This window comes from Salvelinus alpinus, chromosome 25 (genome assembly GCF_045679555.1).
Source record: "Salvelinus alpinus chromosome 25, SLU_Salpinus.1, whole genome shotgun sequence".
NCBI lineage: Eukaryota > Metazoa > Chordata > Actinopteri > Salmoniformes > Salmonidae > Salvelinus > Salvelinus alpinus.
In genome coordinates this window covers 38383946-38401046 of record NC_092110.1, presented here as the reverse complement: position 1 = coordinate 38401046, position 17101 = coordinate 38383946, and the positions used below count along the sequence as shown (strand labels likewise).

At 44.1% G+C, this 17101-nt stretch overlaps 1 protein-coding gene across 6 annotated transcripts in view; it reads left to right on the top strand.

The window, feature by feature from the left end:
- LOC139553921 (echinoderm microtubule-associated protein-like 1) overlaps positions 1-17101 on the top strand; it is an 85239-nt gene that overhangs the window by 11052 nt on the left and 57086 nt on the right. For 2 of the 6 annotated variants that reach the window (XM_071366702.1, XM_071366700.1), the window contains exon 1: positions 11111-11814. The exons of 1 other annotated variant lie outside the window; for it this stretch is intronic. In XM_071366702.1, the coding sequence (XP_071222803.1) occupies positions 11748-11814 (67 nt within the window). In that variant the 5' untranslated portion in view covers positions 11111-11747. Of the gene's footprint in view, positions 1-11109; positions 11815-17101 lie in introns of those variants that run through there. 3 more of the 6 variants (XM_071366701.1, XM_071366704.1, XM_071366705.1) reach the window with 3 other exon arrangements.

The following is a 17101-nucleotide window of genomic DNA, read 5'->3' as shown; positions in this document are numbered from 1 at the left end:
GTATTGATGAAGCCAATGACTCAGGTGGTATACTCCTCAATGCCATCGGAGGAATCCCGGAACATATTCCAGTCTGTGCTAGCAAACAGTCCTTTAGCTTAGCATGTGCATCATCTGACCACTTCGTTATTGATCGAGTCACTGGTGCTTCCTGCTTTAGTTTTTGCTTGTAAGCAGGAATCAGGAGGATGGAATTATGGTCAGATTTGCGAAATGGGGGGCGAGGGAGAGCTTGATTGGGTGTTTGAAATATGTGTAGGTGATTTGAGTCATGCTTCTTCAGTAGTGGAATAAAGACTATTAGCACTTGAATGTTGTAAATAAATACTGTGTGTAGATACTGGAGTGATGTATGATTGTTAATTTAAAAATAAATCATAGATCAATTTTTTATACTGTGTCCATGTGTGTGTAAGTACGTTAAATGAAACAACAAACTTTCAACCAAAACCGAACGTAGATGGATGTCTTTATATAGTCGTTTTTTCAACAACATAAAAAAATACAGATTTTCAATGCCATAAAAAATACAGATTTTCAACAATATGAAAAATACGTCTTTTCAACTTTCAAACCAAAACCGAACGTAGATTGGAAGTCGAGCCTAGTCGTCTTTTCAACAACATTAAAAAGCACGTATTTTCAACTCCATAAAAAATACATATTTTCAACGATATGAAAAATACGTATTTTCAACTTTCAACCAAAATCGAACGTAGATTGGAAGTCAAGCCTAATCGTCTTTTCAACGACATTTTGCTGCTAGGTGGGTACACATTCACCACCCTTTGAAGTTAGCCTAATAAACTGCATGGTTTTCCGAGTCATAGTGGGAGGACCACACAATATATCATTGTGTGAAGTTTACTTCGATATGATTATATCAATAATTGACCATAGGTGTTTCCACTGCTCTTTCTCGCATAATACACTTTACAAAAAGATCCCACCGTGTCAAACAAACAAACTGTCTTGCCAGCATTTATACAATTGTACAGGCATTTTCATCAGCCCAGTCGTGACTTTTTTCAAGTAATTAATCTTAATGAAATGTTTGGATGGAAACCAATAATGTATGTAAACCCTAGATAGCTGATGTTATATATTGGCCATTGAGAGGCGTTGTAGCCAGCGGTCGGCCATATTGGTACTCCCTAGTAGGAGCAGTCCTCCATAGGAATGAATGGAATTCTACAGTAGATCAATTAAATGTTTCAAGGGCAAATTACACGTATTTAAGTATTTTGTTGTTGTAGTGGGGACAGCAACATTAGTACTCTCTAAGAAAGATATTTGTTCCTACTTATTTTTGTTTAGCTCACACAATATAATTTAAAAGTATTCATTTAAGGTGTCTGTAATATAATAAATGAGTCAAAAACAAATGTAGATATTAATAAGTGCATTTATATAGCTTCCAAAAGTACCAAGATGGCTGCGCAGTGGCTTCAGTCATCCAGGGTTTATACACATCATTGATGCAAATGTGGTTTATGACATTTGTATACAGTACATTGGAATGTCCTCAACCGTGGATGCTGCATGGTTTCACAAGCTGCGTTTATTCTTGGCTGTGTTGATTTTAAATACTGGGTCTGTGTGCCTTTTGACTGTCGGTCTGAGATGACTTGAGTTGCTTTCCAAGTGATGTATTCAAAGCCTGTGTGTGTGTGTGTGTGTGTGTGTGTGTGTGTGTGTGTGTGTGTGTGTGTGTGTGTGTGTGTGTGTGTGTGTGTGTGTGTGTGTGTGTGTGTGTGTGTGTGTGTGTGTGTGTGTGTGTGTGTGTGTGTGTGTGTGTCCTGCTATCTGTGTGTTCCTATCTGTACAGGAAGTGGGGGAGGGGACAAACCCAAATTCAGAGCGGCCAAGTCAGATGTGATTAATATTGTAGTCGCTTCACAGAACATGATGCATCGCACGCCTCAGAAAATACAAAATGGTACGGACCTATTGGACCCGTTCTACACAGTGATGAAGTACTGTGTCCAGTGGAATGTCTGCACTCTGTAGTCCAGGGGTTCTGAAACTTTTTCACTCGGGGGGCCCCACTTCCAGCATTGGGCAACATTCCGTGCCCCCGCCACGTCTATTTCTATAGGCACAAGCACTATTCATGACACAAACTGTTCACAACCCTCTTTGTTGGTGGAGAGAATTTTACAGGTTTAAAGCTTATTTCCTGCAATTCTACACATTTTGTCATGGGGTGAAAAGAACATGTAGCAGTTTTAAAGCAATTTCTGACCTACCTGTGTCCAGTGGTGTAAAGTACTTAAGTAAAAATACTTTAAAGTACTACTTAAGTAGTTGTTTGGGTATCTGTACTTTACTATTTATAGTTTTGACAACTTTTACTCCACTATGTTCCTAAAGAAAATAATGTCCTTTTTACTCCATACATTTTCACAGACACCCGGAAGTACTCGTTACATTTTGACAGTAAAATTGTCCAATTCACACACTTATCAAGAAAGCTTCAAGTTCCTTGGTGTCCACATCACCAACAAACTAGAATGGTCCAAACACACCAAGACAGTCGTGAAGAGGGCACAACAAAACCTATTCCCCCTCAGGAGACTAAAAAGATTTGGCACGCGTGCGTGCGTGCGTGTGCATGTGTGCGTCTTTACGAGTTCATTTATTCGCATGTTGAGCACATTTTCTTGTTGAGGGGCACAGAGAACTTTATAACGTCATTGGCTGACTAGAAGGAATCCTTGGAAGCCCGGAGGGTACTGTGGACGTAGGACTTAGCTTTGAAGGTCAGGACGATGAGATATAGTGAACGGCAGTTACACATTGAAGTTACACAGTGAAAGGAATTGTGCATTGTATCTACGAAAGGATGGAGTAGTCGCTATAATTGCCCGTCAAAGATGAATAACGTTTAATTGGATTGAATAGGACTTGCCAGTACTGTGCTCACAGCCAAATCACAGGCAACATATCGTGCATATGACCTCTTGCTGTTTAACACTTGTGATTTGAAGAGATCATCAAACTCATTAGCAAACACACACAGATAGAGCCGGGCACATGCCAGTGTGATGGGACGTGGCGTGCTGTGTGTGTGTGTTCCCACGCCCCAGATGGTACCGTGTTGCCCTCGCTATATAGGGTAGAGTGTGCAATTTGGGATCCATCCTGTGTCTTTTTGGGGCTGTGTCAGGCTGGGCTAACGAGGCTCTGTCGGTTCCTGTGGTGGGGTCCGCGCCAGCCTGACTGACACACTAAACAATCTCATCTTGACATCGACAAGATGTTTGACGGAGCCAGATCAAGGGTTGATGTTGTCGTCAAAGACCTAAGTCAATTTCAATTGGACAATTAAAATTTAAAAAATTGATTTAAAGATTCAGCTTCAAAGTAAACTTTTGGAATAGCTTAATAACTGTGTTTCACACCCAGATCCTTTGGTGCTTTGATTGAAGGATTAATGGGATTTGTATGTAGCTCTATCTACTGTACTTGAAGCTGACTGTATACGTTAAGTGTTAAATGTATAAAAGCTGCTAGGTAATATGCCTATCCACAGCCTCCTCAGGATTACCGTCTATTTCCATCCCAAGGGCAGGTTCCTCCTTCTGCCTGAGGCTGCATCTCAGTCGTCTTAATAGCAATTTCCTGTCCTCGTCTCCTCATCTCTTCTCCTTCAACGCCACTTATTAGAAAACCCAGGAAGATGAAAGCTATCTGGTGGATCTGTATGAGGAATTGGCATCCTCCTCCAATTTCTATCCCATCATTAGAGATTAAAGCATGGAGACGAGGAGAAGAAGCCACTTTATGCTATTGAGATGAGGCAGAGAAATAGAGGGGGAGAGAGGGGGAGAGCCAGGAGGAGGAGGAGAAGCCTCTTTATGCTATTGAGATGAGGCAGAGAAAGAGAGGGGGAGAGAGGGGAAGAGCCAGGAGGAGGAGGAGGAGGAGAAGCCTCTTTATGCTATTGAGATGAAGCAGATAAAGAGAGGGGGAGAGAGGGGGAGAGCCAGGAGGAGGAGGAGAAGCCTCTTTATGCTATTGAGATGAGAAAGAGAGGGGGAGAGAGGGGAAGAGCCAGGAGGAGGAGGAGAAGCCTCTTTATGCTATTGAGATGAAGCAGATAAAGAGAGGGGGAGAGCCAGGAGGAGGAGGAGAAGCCACTTTATGCTATTGAGATGAAGCAGAGAAAGAGAGAGGGGAGAGAGGGGGAGAGCCAGGAGGAGGAGGAGAAGCCACTTTATGCTATTGAGATGAAGCATAGAAAGAGAGAGGGGGAGAGAGGGGGAGAGCCAGGAGGAGGAGGAGAAGACAGGGCACTCTGTTTGATGCCTCCGTGATGAGAACAATGGCTTCCCCAAAACAGATTCACTTAACCTTGAATTAGAGAGAACAATGTACTAGGTAGTTGAACTGTTGCTAGTAGTAGCCATTTTGTTGCTGTTAGTAACCACGTGAATCATGGACAGACATCATGATAGTGAGGTAGTAGTAAAATAGGAAATGGTATTCGTTTTTTTTTTTTTATTCTGCACATAATGCAATTCTAGACTGTGACGGAAGACTAAGACAGAACAAGGACTGTGACCCAGATTCATAAATCACAAGAACCTTAGCTTCTATGATCTGGCACTTCTCTGAACACAGTACCGTGACATTAGAATAGAACTAACACGATGAAATCAATAGGAATATAATATTCCAAGTCCCTGTGTTTGACATTTTTTATTTATTTTATTTATTTTACCAGTTAAGTTGACAAAGAACACATTCCCATTTACAGCAACAACCTGGGGAAAAGTTACAGGGGGATGAATGACCCAATTGTAAGCTGGGGATGATTAGGTGACCATGATTGTACGAAGGCCAGATTGGGAATGTAGCCAGGACACCAGGTTAACACCCCTACTCTTATAATAAGTGCCACGGGATCTTTAGAGACCAGAGAGTTAAAACACCCGTTTAACGTCCCATCCGAAAGACGGCACCCTACAATGTCCCCAATCACTGCCCTAGGGCATTGGGGTATTTGTTTTTAGACCAGAGGGAAGAGTGCCTCCTACTGGCCCTCATCCAGGGACTGACCAGGACCAACGCTGCTTAGATTCAGAGGTAAAGCAGGAGTGGGATGCAGGGTGGTATGCTGCTGGCTAAACATGAGGCACTTTGGCGTACTGTGGAATTGGCTGGTCATGTTATGATACTGGCTGGTTATGTTAGGATACTGTCTGGTCATGTTAGGATACTGGCTGGTCATGTTATGATACTGTCTGGTTATGTTAGGATACTGGCTGGTTATGTTATGATACTGGCTGGTCATGTTATGATACTGGCTGGTCATGTTATGATGCTGGCTGGTTATGTTAGGATACTGGCTGGTCATGTTATGAACCTGGCTGGTTATGTTATGAACCTGGCTGGTCATGTTATGAACCTGGCTGGTTGTGATACTGGCTGGTCATGTTATGATGTTGGCTGGTTGTAAAACTGGCTGGTCATGTTAGGATACTGGCTGGTCATGTTATGATACTGGCTGGTCATGTTATGATGCTGGCTGGTCATGTTAGGATACTGGCTGGTCATGTTATGATACTGGCTGATTATGTTATGATACTGGCTGGTCATGTTATGATACTGGCTGGTCATGTTGTGATACTGGTGGTTATGTTATGATACTGGCTGATCATGTTATGATACTGGCTGGTCATGTTATGATACTGGCTGGTATGGTTAGGATACTGACTGGTCATGTTATGATACTGGCTGGTCATGTTAGGATACTGGCTGGTCATGTTCTGATACTGGCTGGTTGTGATACTGGCTGGTCATGTTATGATACTGGCTGGTCATGTTATGATACTGGCTGGTCATGTTATGATACTGGCTGGTCATGTTATGATACTGGCTAGTCATGTTATGATACTGGCTGGTCATGTTATGATACTGGCTGGTCATGTTATGATACTGGCTGGTCATGTTAGGATACTGGCTGGTCTTGTTATGATACCACCTGGTCATGTTATGATACTGGCTGGTTATGTTATGATACTCGCTGGTTATGTTATGATACTGGCTGGTCATGTTATGATACTCGCTGGTTATGTTATGATACTCGCTGGTTATGTTATGATACTGGCTGATCATGTTATGATACTCGCTGGTTATGTTATGATACTCGCTGGTTATGTTATGATACTGGCTGGTCATGTTATGATACTGGCTGGTCATGTTATGATACTGGCTGGTCATGTTATGATACTGGCTGGTCATGTTAGGATACTGGCTGGTCTTGTTATGATACCACCTGGTCATGTTATGATACTGGCTGGTTATGTTATGATACTCGCTGGTTATGTTATGATACTGGCTGGTCATGTTATGATACTCGCTGGTTATGTTATGATACTCGCTGGTTATGTTATGATACTGGCTGGTCATGTTATGATACTCGCTGGTTATGTTATGATACTCGCTGGTTATGTTATGATACTGGCTGGTCATGTTATGATACTCGCTGGTTATGTTATGATACTCGCTGGTTATGTTATGATACTCGCTGGTTATGTTATGATACTCGCTGGTCATGTTATGATACTGGCTGGTTATGTTATGATACTCGCTGGTTATGTTATGATACTGGCTGGTCATGTTATGATACTCGCTGGTTATGTTATGATACTCGCTGGTTATGTTATGATACTGGCTGGTCATGTTATGATACTGGCTGGTCATGTTATGATACTGGCTGGTCATGTTAGGATACTGGCTGGTCTTGTTATGATACCACCTGGTCATGTTATGATACTGGCTGGTTATGTTATGATACTCGCTGGTTATGTTATGATACTGGCTGGTCATGTTATGATACTGGCTGGTTATGTTATGATACTGGCTGGTTATGTTATGATACTGGCTGGTTATGTTATGATACTCGCTGGTCATGTTGTGATACTGGCTGGTCTTGTTAGGATACTGGTGGTTATGTTAGGATCCTGGCTGGTTATGTTGTGTCACAGTTCCACACCTATCCTATTATATTGAGGAAGGAATAAGGACATTTTACAATATATTTTTTTCAGATTACAAACAAATTACAATTGAAATATTGATTTGTGGATGGATGAACCCAACACATGAGTGACTGTACTGCTGATTAACATGACCAGTCCATCACATAGTGTGGCTTCTGGGTTTAAAGGTTATTATTCCTGCCGGGAAAAAATATTCTGTGATTGATGATTTTTTTTGTATGGACAGTTGCTGTTGCTTTTGCTTGGTGAGACATACTGCAAACAGGGCTTTCCTGTGATGACGTTAGCTAAGATCCAGTGGTGGTGAGAGTCAGGCAGGCTCAGGTTGTCATTTCAGAAAGAGACTACATTTAGTAGAGGTCTGAACACACGCTCACACACACACGCTCACACACACACGCTCACACACACACGCTCACACACACACACACACACACACACACACACACACACACACACACACACACACACACACACACACACACACACACACACACACACACACACACACACACACACACACACACACACACACACACACACACACACACACACACACACTCCACTGCTATTTCCACTCTCCCTTCCACAGATGAGAACATTAGTAGGAAAGGAGGTGATGACCTGCTGTCACCAGCCTTATTATGTTCACACTATCCGGCTCTCACAGCCAGATGAGCCGGTGTAAGATGGAATAGAGCTTCAGTCTGAGGCTCTGGCAGTGTGCTGCCCAGACCGCTGATTACCCCTTCATGAACCTTGACCCTCATTACTCTGGCTCTCTCTCAGCCCATCAGACAGACTAAAACCATTTTGGTTCCCGTTTTAATTTGTGTCCTCAGATCTCCAACAGACACATTGGTGTTGACCTAGCCTCGTCCCTAGGCTAGGGTTGGCCAAATAATTGACTATTAGGCAATTTGTGTGACACACCCCAGTAACACCCGAACACTTGGTGAAAAACTTTTACACAAAGACAAACATTTTGGCTGCGTTCAGTTTAGAGCGTTCAGTTTAGAGCAGTATCACAACATGGCCAGCCCTCAGATCTCTCCAAACGGGACAAATTGAGGTTGACTCCAATGTTTGACTAAGGCTAGGGGGACTTAGTTTTGTGAAGCACCCTAGTAAAAACACATTGGGGTCATCAGCCCCCAAGCAGATGGTAGGTACATCATAGAGATAGGGATTAATCCTCTCGGACAGCCATCTACCTTTGATTGTGGCTTTAATCCTGGCCCACTGGCAGACTGACGGGCCCTATCTAATACTGCCCCAAAGCTGTGGGGGTGGGCAGGGTGGGTGAGGGGTTGGGGTGGGGGTGGGGGACACGGAGCGGGGGGGCGGGAGGAGGGGACAGGGTGGCGGATGGGGCGGTGGGGATGGAGTGAGGGGGATGGGGTGAGTGGGCGGGGTGGGTGGGTGGGGGGCAGGGTGAGGGGGAGTAGATCCCTCCTCCAGCTGCCACCCGCGGGATACCCCTGCCTCACTTCCCCTCACCCAACCATCGTATTACCTCACCCTCTCCTTCCCTAATCTAGAACTGCCCTCATAAAGACTGGGGGAGGTACAATAGAATATACACTCTAATCTGACTGGATTCTAATTTAGCCACAGTAAGGCTTTTCTCAGACAATATTGTGATTTTCATTTGAGGACATCTAAAGGAAATACGTACCATTGTGTTTTATACATAGGCATATGTGTACATTGGTATTTGTTGTGTGTGTAAATTTGTATGACATACCACTATGCCAGGAGAAGAACCGATCAATATGAACTCCAACAGACAGATAAACATCTTTCAAAGGGTGTCCCCCCATCATTCATATCGTGATGCAGAAGGAAAAACATGGACGAGTGAAGGCAGCACTGCAACGTTTGTGATACAGACAGATCCAGTAGTGTTTCCAACATCTCTGATATAAAAGCACTACACAGGGGAGCCTTGTTCGCTCCTGTAGGTTGCCAGAAAATACAAGTCTTAAGAGGGGCTTCATCCTGTTGTGTAGTAGACTAGCTAGGTGGAACAGAACAGAGTGCAATCCCTTGAGGGGAAATAGAAGAGAACACTCCAACACCAGTATCCCCACCAGAGATACCTTGCCCCGGTCTGTTCTAGGGTCAGTAGAAAAGCCCCTAACAAATCACTAACATGCTCCGAGACAAAGCAGTCCAGGTTGAAACAGATCTGAGATCTGTCCCTCCTTGCATCCATCATTAAGCCTTCTTTGTTGTGTTTTTGGCCCTGTTTCCTATCATGAGGCAGAACAGTGCGAGGAGTGTTTGAGAAGTAAATATAGGTCACAGTCATCTTTATGCATATATTTTTCTTTCCATCCCACGCCAGGTGCATGAATAATTGAAAGAGGTTTTCCCCCGTGACGGCTGCAGTCAGGAGCCCCAGGTTAAAATGTAGAGACAGTCTTTCTCCTTCCCTCCCTCCCTCTCCTCCCTCTCTCTCCTCCTTCCCTCCCTCCCTTTCGCTCCTTCTCATCCTCCCCATCTCTTCTTTGAAGGCTGCAGAAAACCCCTAGTCAAAATGTAGAGGCACTTTCCCTCCCTCCCTCCCTCCCTCCCTCCCTCCCTCCCTCCCTCCCTCCCTCCCTCCCTCCCTCCCTCCCTCCCTCCCTCCCTCCCTCCCTCCCTCCCTCCCTCTCTTCCTTCTCTCCTCCCTCTACATCTTCTTTGATGATTACACTCTCTGCTTTAAGACAGAGAAGGCTGATAATAACAATGCTCATTGTATTCAACCACCTTCTTGTTTAGCTTCTTGGGAAAATGGAGTGGGGAGATGTGACTTCACATTGTTTTGTGACTTTGTGATCCAAATCCCTCTCTGTCCCAGTTTGCCTCCAGAGCCAAATATTGTGGAACGTTGCAGATAGGAATGTCACAAATAGACCGGATGTGATTCCTTGTTCCGCTTGTCAGAGAGCCATATTTGTTCTACGTCATCTATTTCTATCTACCTGTTGAACTCTGACCGGTAGACCGGGACACTTTTCTACAATAGAAGTCCCTATTCTTTGCTAGTTTCAGCGAATCTCCATCCCTTCTCTGTGTTACCCCTCCATTTGTTTCTGTTCTTTTTCTCCTGAATGGACGGATCCCTCTCTTCTCTTGGATCCCTCTCTTCTCTTGGATCCCTCTCTTCTCTTGGATCCCTCTCTTCTCTTGGATCCCTCTCTTCTCTTGGATCCCTCTCTTCTCTTGGATTCCTCTCTTCTCTTGGATTCCTGTCTTCTCTTGGATCCCTCTCTTCTCTTGGATCCCTCTCTTCTCTTGGATCCCTCTCTTCTCTTGGATCCCTCTCTTCTCTTGGATTCCTCTCTTCGCTTGGATTCTTCTCTGAAACTGAGAAAGAGCTTTACTCTATATTTATTAATATCCATTCAGTTTCTCTCGTATCAGTGGCTCTTTTGGGATTATTATTCTGACAGGAAGGTTTCTGTCAGCAGGCTAGAAGAGCTGAACAACAACACAGCTTCTTACTTACTACATCTCATTTCCTTCTACTAGCTGCAACCTAGCTTCTTCCTTGTTTCCCTTTATTCCTTTCTGGTGATCATAGGCTGTCTCACTCTCCTTTCTCTCTCTATCTCTCTCTCTCTATCTTTCTATCTCTCTCTCTCTCACTCTCTCACTCTCCTTTCTCTCTCTATCTCTCTCTCTCTCTCTCTCTCACTCTCTCACTCTCCTTTCTCTCCTTTCTCTCTCTCACTCTCCTTTCTTTCTCTCTCTCTCTCTCTCTCTCTCTCTCTCTCTCTCTCTCTCTCTCTCTCTCTCTCTCTCTCTCTCTCTCTCTCTCTCTCTCTCTCTCTCTCTCACACTCTCATTTCTCTCTCTCTCTATCTCTCTCTCTCACTCTCCTTTCTCTCTTTCTCTCTCTCACTCTCTTCCTCTTCTTCCTCTCTCTCTCTCTCTCTCTCACTCTCTCGCTCTCTCTCGCTCACTCTCTCTCGCTCACTCTCTGTGTCCTCTCTAGGCAAGAGGGAGGATCTGTGTTTTGAAAGAAGCCCAACCCCCTCTGCTCTCACTCGTCCACAGTCAGTGAAAGGCCGGGCCGGGGAACTCTGTCCAAGGCATTATCCAAACACTCACACGCACAAACACTCTCTCTTTCTCTCTCTCTCGTACACACACAGTCTCTCTCTCTCTCTCGCTCTCTCTCTCTCACACACACACACACACACACACACACACACACACACACACACACACACACACACACACACACACACACACACACACACACACACACACACACACACACACACACACACACACACACACACACACACACACACACAGTCTCTGCTGCCAGAGCTCCACTTACAGCTCAAGCCTCTCAAATCTGTTTTTCTTGTTGAGATCAGCACACGGTTTAACGCCACACAGCTGCAACTGGAGAGAGGCGAGAGGAGAGAGGAGAGGAGAGAGGAGAAGAGGAGCAAGAACCTGCGTTTTGAACTTCTCCCGGAGGTTCACCCTCCTTTAATCTTTTGGAGTTTGTTCTTAGGACCATTCAAAGAAAAGGAGAATCTGAGTTCACGTGACATAATCTTAGTGAATGGGTTGCCATGTTAACTGACACGGGTAGCCTGACCCGGGAAAACTGGATGTTGAATAGAGGAAGAGCCTCGGTGGTAGCAAGCAAGCGAAAGTAACGGGAACTCACGGGAGTAGAGAGGGAACAAGAGAGGAGGGAGTGGAGGAGCACGGTGGAAGTCCAGAATGGAGGACGGATTTTCCAGCTACAGCAGCCTCTATGACACCTCTTCGCTGCTGCAGTTCTGTAACGGTAAACTCATCTCCTTTTGGTCAACAATCTGCCTGTGTGCTTAACATGAGATGTCACCACTGCCTGTTTAAACTTAACATCGAAGAGGTAGTCCCTGCCGGCAGGGCTGTTATTGCAAGTGTGAGGCTATTATAGAGCTCAAACTCGACTTAAGGCTTTGATGAAAGTGAATGTTTATCCTTGGTGTTGAGTAGATGCTGTCTTATGTGGAAGACATAGATGGGATTGTAGGCTATAACATGAACCGAATTCAGACATAGCTGGGAACAATATTACAATTTAGAGTTTAACCATGCAGAGATGGGAAAAAAATATATAATTCTAAACCTTCTGAGGAAATGTTTCTGCCAAGAATCTGGGTCGAAGGATTGTCAACACCCTCTGCAAAAATGTCAACCGGCAAGAAAAAAAAGCTAAACATATGGATGAGGAAAAGGAAAAGGGATATAAACAAATGTCTGATCTTACACCGCTGGTTTCCATTTCACTTTTAGTCCGTGGCTCTTGTGTTCTTATAAAGCATTGTGATGTGCTGATTGTCATCAGCTTGTATACTGGACAGTTCAAGTGTGATGACGGCTGGAGACCGGAAGTGGAATTGGGGTTGCAGGTTATTAGTAGAGTGTGTGAAGGTGCATGACACATCACTTTGTCACAACCAATCAATCTCTCTTATCAACACAGCCTGACGTCTGCCCAGATACAGGAGACACTGTCTGACATACTTACTTAGAGCTCTGCTGAGCCAAAGGGAGTAGGTTGCCTCTAGACGCTGGTCTTGTTTTAATTTTACATTTCGCCCACTAATGGCTAAGGTTAGGATTTGGATAGGGAAACTGATCCTAGATCTGAACCCTGGAGCAAAATAAACAGAATACTCAAACATCATCGAAGGATGTGGTTGGTTAATGAGTTCTAGAAGGTTGACGTTATAGAACTTATTTACCATTGTTGGGAAATGATTCTGATAGTGTGCTGTGTGGTGTGCAGGACTTGATCATGTCAAAGAGTAATAACTCAGGCATGCTGGGTAACCTGAAAAACAGGTGTCAAACTGGATCAAAAGAAGTAAAGCTTCCTCCTCCGAAGATGACGTTGACCTTTTACAATGTTAATAACGATCCTGTAATCTAACTGAAAGAATAAAAGTTACTGCAATGTGACATACTGTTTACTTGCTGTCACTAAAGGGTGCTTAATAATTCACACACATACAGAAGTATTGGGTCAAATTAGTACAAGAGTCAAGTCAAAATCACCTATAATGGTGTTGTCAAACACAAAAAAAATATTGACTAAAGTCTGGGTTTTGAATGTTCTCAAGTCTCCCAATTGGCACAGAACCACGCCCTAGTCTGACGTGGTTGGCATTTTCTAATTTTGTAGTGGGTAATGACACTGCTGTGTGAGTGAAAAGCTTGAGAGCGCTTCAAAACACTGCCTTGCACGGTTGGTAATTACTTCAGAAAGTCCTGTTCCCTCTTTACAAGCCAGAAGACGAAACATGCCAAGCTGTTGTGAATCTGTTGCCAGGGATTTTCCAATGTTCTCTCACTGAGACTGTCATCCTGACTGAGGGGCTTGGTTCATATCAGGCGAGAGGGCCTCATTGTTCCAACTACACACTCATTGGGTAAGTGTGTAGTCTGGAGGCTCTGAGATCACCCAATGGTGCGCTGGCCAGCTGTGTGACTGCCTGTAAAAGTGATGTCACTTTGTTCTTGAACGCTTCATGTGTTAGTGATCAGCCAACCAGAATAATGGCAAGGGGGACTGGGTCAGCGACTCGGCAAACTAGAAAAGCAGGCTTTTGTCCTGAGGAGATGGGCTACTAAGGGAAATTAGCCCCATTTAGTAGTGCAGTAGTCCAATTATCAGGGAACTGTATTTCTAGAAGACGATCTACAGTATTGAATGTATCAAATCAAATCAAATTTATCCTCCACACCTCAGGAATGCCTTTAATGAAGATGGATAAAAGATGGTTTTTGTTGTTGTTGTTGCTGTTACTATCCTTGGTGTCTGACTTAATACCGACAGTGGATGAGCTGGTCCTATTCCCTTAGTGTTGTTATGAATGACCAGCCAATAGACAACGAGCTGGTAAAGCCAGAGAATTCGCTGTCTATCCCTGGCAACAAGATGGACGTTCCTTCAGATTTCACCAGACATCCTTGTCACTGCCCTACATCCCCTCTCCTCTAGGGCCTGCAGTGTTGGCACTACCCACAGCATCACCAATATCGCCAAGGGATTGGTACTTGGCACACCAACAGAGTAGCACAGTTTCCTCCCCCCTTTTGGTTTATGTAAAGCCATTAATGCAAGCACATGCAACGGGATTAGGGTTAGCAACAAACCAACAAAAACAAACAGACAAAAGGTGGAGGGCAGGTCGGGTCGAAGAAACCTGTTTGGGCTGTTAAGGCACCGTCAGGATGTCTTAATTTAACCGTCCTTCTTTTCCTCCTCTTCGGAGATGTGTTCACGGCTAATGTTCTGCGCTGTCACTTCTGTTGCACAATACAAAGCCATAAACTGCTCTGCTCCTGGGTTCTGCGGAAGCGTCTTGTCTGAAACTGTAGACTTGTGTTGCTGCTGAGTGGATGTAGCTGCCCTCGCTGTTGCCAGTTCAGAAATGATACTACCTATATGTAACGGCAACCGTCTGATTGGCATGTGATGTATGAACCATCTGCTTTTATAAAACAATGTACACTACCTAGCAGTGCTAATTTTGGCGCTCTTTTTTAAATTTAGTCTAGTCTTAGTAGTTTTGACAAAAATATTAAGTCTTAGTCACATTTTTGTCATTTGAATAATGATTTGGTCTAGTCATTCTCAAAATGGCGAAAGCAGCGGGCCATTTTAGTTAACTAAATGCCCTTTCATTTGAGAGAGAGAAGCAGTGGCGCAAAAGTATTGGCAAAGTGGTATGGGATGCACCTCCGTCACTATGGGATGCACCTCCGTCACTATGGGATGCACCTCCGTCACTATGGGATGCACCTCCGTCACTATGGGATGCACCTCCGTCACTATGGGATGCACCTCCGTCACTATGGGATGCACCTCCGTCACTATGGGATGCACCTCCGTCACTATGGGATGCACCTCCGTCACTATGGGATGCACCTCCGTCACTATGGGATGCACCTCCGTCACTATGGGATGCACCTCCGTCACTATGGGATGCACCTCCGTCACTATGGGATGCACCTCCGTCATTATCATTGTTATCACTGTTCCCCAGACGCTACACTGATGTCCAGAAGTAGAACTAATGACTTTGAACGGGAAGCTAATAACTGTTTTGCCTAGTGACGTAGTCGAGTCACTAAATCTCGAGTCCCAAGTCCCCTTGTGCTCGATGTCTGAGTCAACGATTGTTGAGTCACGAGTTCCTATGGCTGGTCCAAGTCCCAGTGCTCGAAACCTGGTCCAAGTCCCAGTGCTCGAAACCTGGTCCAAGTGTTCAAGTCAGAGTCATTAACTCAGAATAAAGTTATTTACCCAGTCAGATACAGTGTAGTGGAAATAAATTGTTTGCTATCCCTTTTCCTTTCGTTCTGTTGCCACCAAATGTTTGCATATAGGCTTCTGATAATGTTACCATGGCTACGCTCAGTTGAAATACATTCTCAAATGTTGCAAATGGAAATTTCCTGAATAGAGCTGACATTATTCCTTATTCATCATGTCAGAGAGGCATGTTTGTTCCACATAGCATATTTCTATCTGAACGTTCCAAAATGTTGTGTCCTGCTGAACGCATCCCCAGGTTGTTAGCTATAGCTAGCTAATGAGGTAACATGACAGAACAAGTGTGTAGCCTAAACCAATGTTTAACGGTCCGGTCCCCAAGTAGCCTAGTTTTAGAACTGCCCGCGATATGCTTCCTGGATGTAAAATGCGGCCCGCCAAAATGCACGATAGAAAGAGAAACAAAGTACCAACGGTATTATAGGTCATATCTTTTGAATGGTAAGGGCTATAATTAAGCCCAGGAAAAGAAAGAGGCTTGGCTACATTGGCTACAGAACCTGTCTATGAAATGCAATGGAGAAAGTGGGAGGGTTGAGTGACACTACAATTTTTAAAAAGACAGCCTACTTTTCCATACTTAGGGAGAGAAAAACAGAGCTAGACTATTGTTTTATTATTAAACTTAATTCTGCTATTGTTATTAATTTCGTAAAGCAGCTTGTGTTTCTCAACCAGGCAAAGGGTAGCTAACTAGAAGGCTGGTGGTGACTGGTTAGTTACGGAGAAGCAAGAGAGTTGCATGCGCGATGTGTATAATTGGAGGCGGAGCCAGAGTGAAGCCTGTCTGCCCACACTCTGTCTGCTTGCTCCCCCGCAGCTCACCAGCTGATGTAGGCTGTATGTGCCGGGTGTGGCATATCCTTCCCACTGCTGAACAGAACAGCACTGCTCATCTGTGCTGTTAATATTAATTGTGCTTTTCACTGAAAACCTCTCAATCTTTCCAAAAACTCTTGTCCAGTCCACTTAGTAGTCAGATTTTAGTCACAGTTTTAGTCAACTGAAATTAAAAATCTATTTTGTTTAGTTACAGTTTTTTTTCTGGGTTTGTTTAGTCAGATGTAGTTGCGTCTTTTGCCCCAGAAAAATATGTTTTTGACGACTATTTTTGATAATGAAATGAACACAGCTACCTGTACCTTTATCCACAGTGTGACGATAGTCTCACTGAAAGGGCTTGGTTCATGATAGTATGAAGCACCACCATGATAACATGGAGGGACTGAAAGTAAAAGTGATATATTTTCTGATTCAGTCCATAAGATCTTTGCCCACGTTTTTCAAATGTAATAACAGTATAATTCATCAATGTGTAAGTGTCCAGTAAAACAGATACACTGGACAAGTTAACAGCTGTTTCATCAAACATTGGGCAAGTCATTTCATGTTGTGTATCATACAGTACATACAGAGAGAGCATGGCCATGAGTTTCCTTTCGTCATAGCATTCTTCGTCCCACGACGACCCTTATTCACTATGAAACACAGTGTCATCAACCCACGACGACCCTTATTCACTATGGAACACAGTGTCATCAACCCACGACGACCCTTGTTCACTATGGAACACAGTGTCATCAACCCACGACGACCCTTATTCACTATGGAACACAGTGTCATCAACCCACGACGACCCTTATTCACTATGGAACACAGTGTCATCAACCCACAACGACCCTTATTCACTATGGAACACACAGAGAACAGTGTAAGGCGTGGGCTAAATATACAGTTGAAGTCG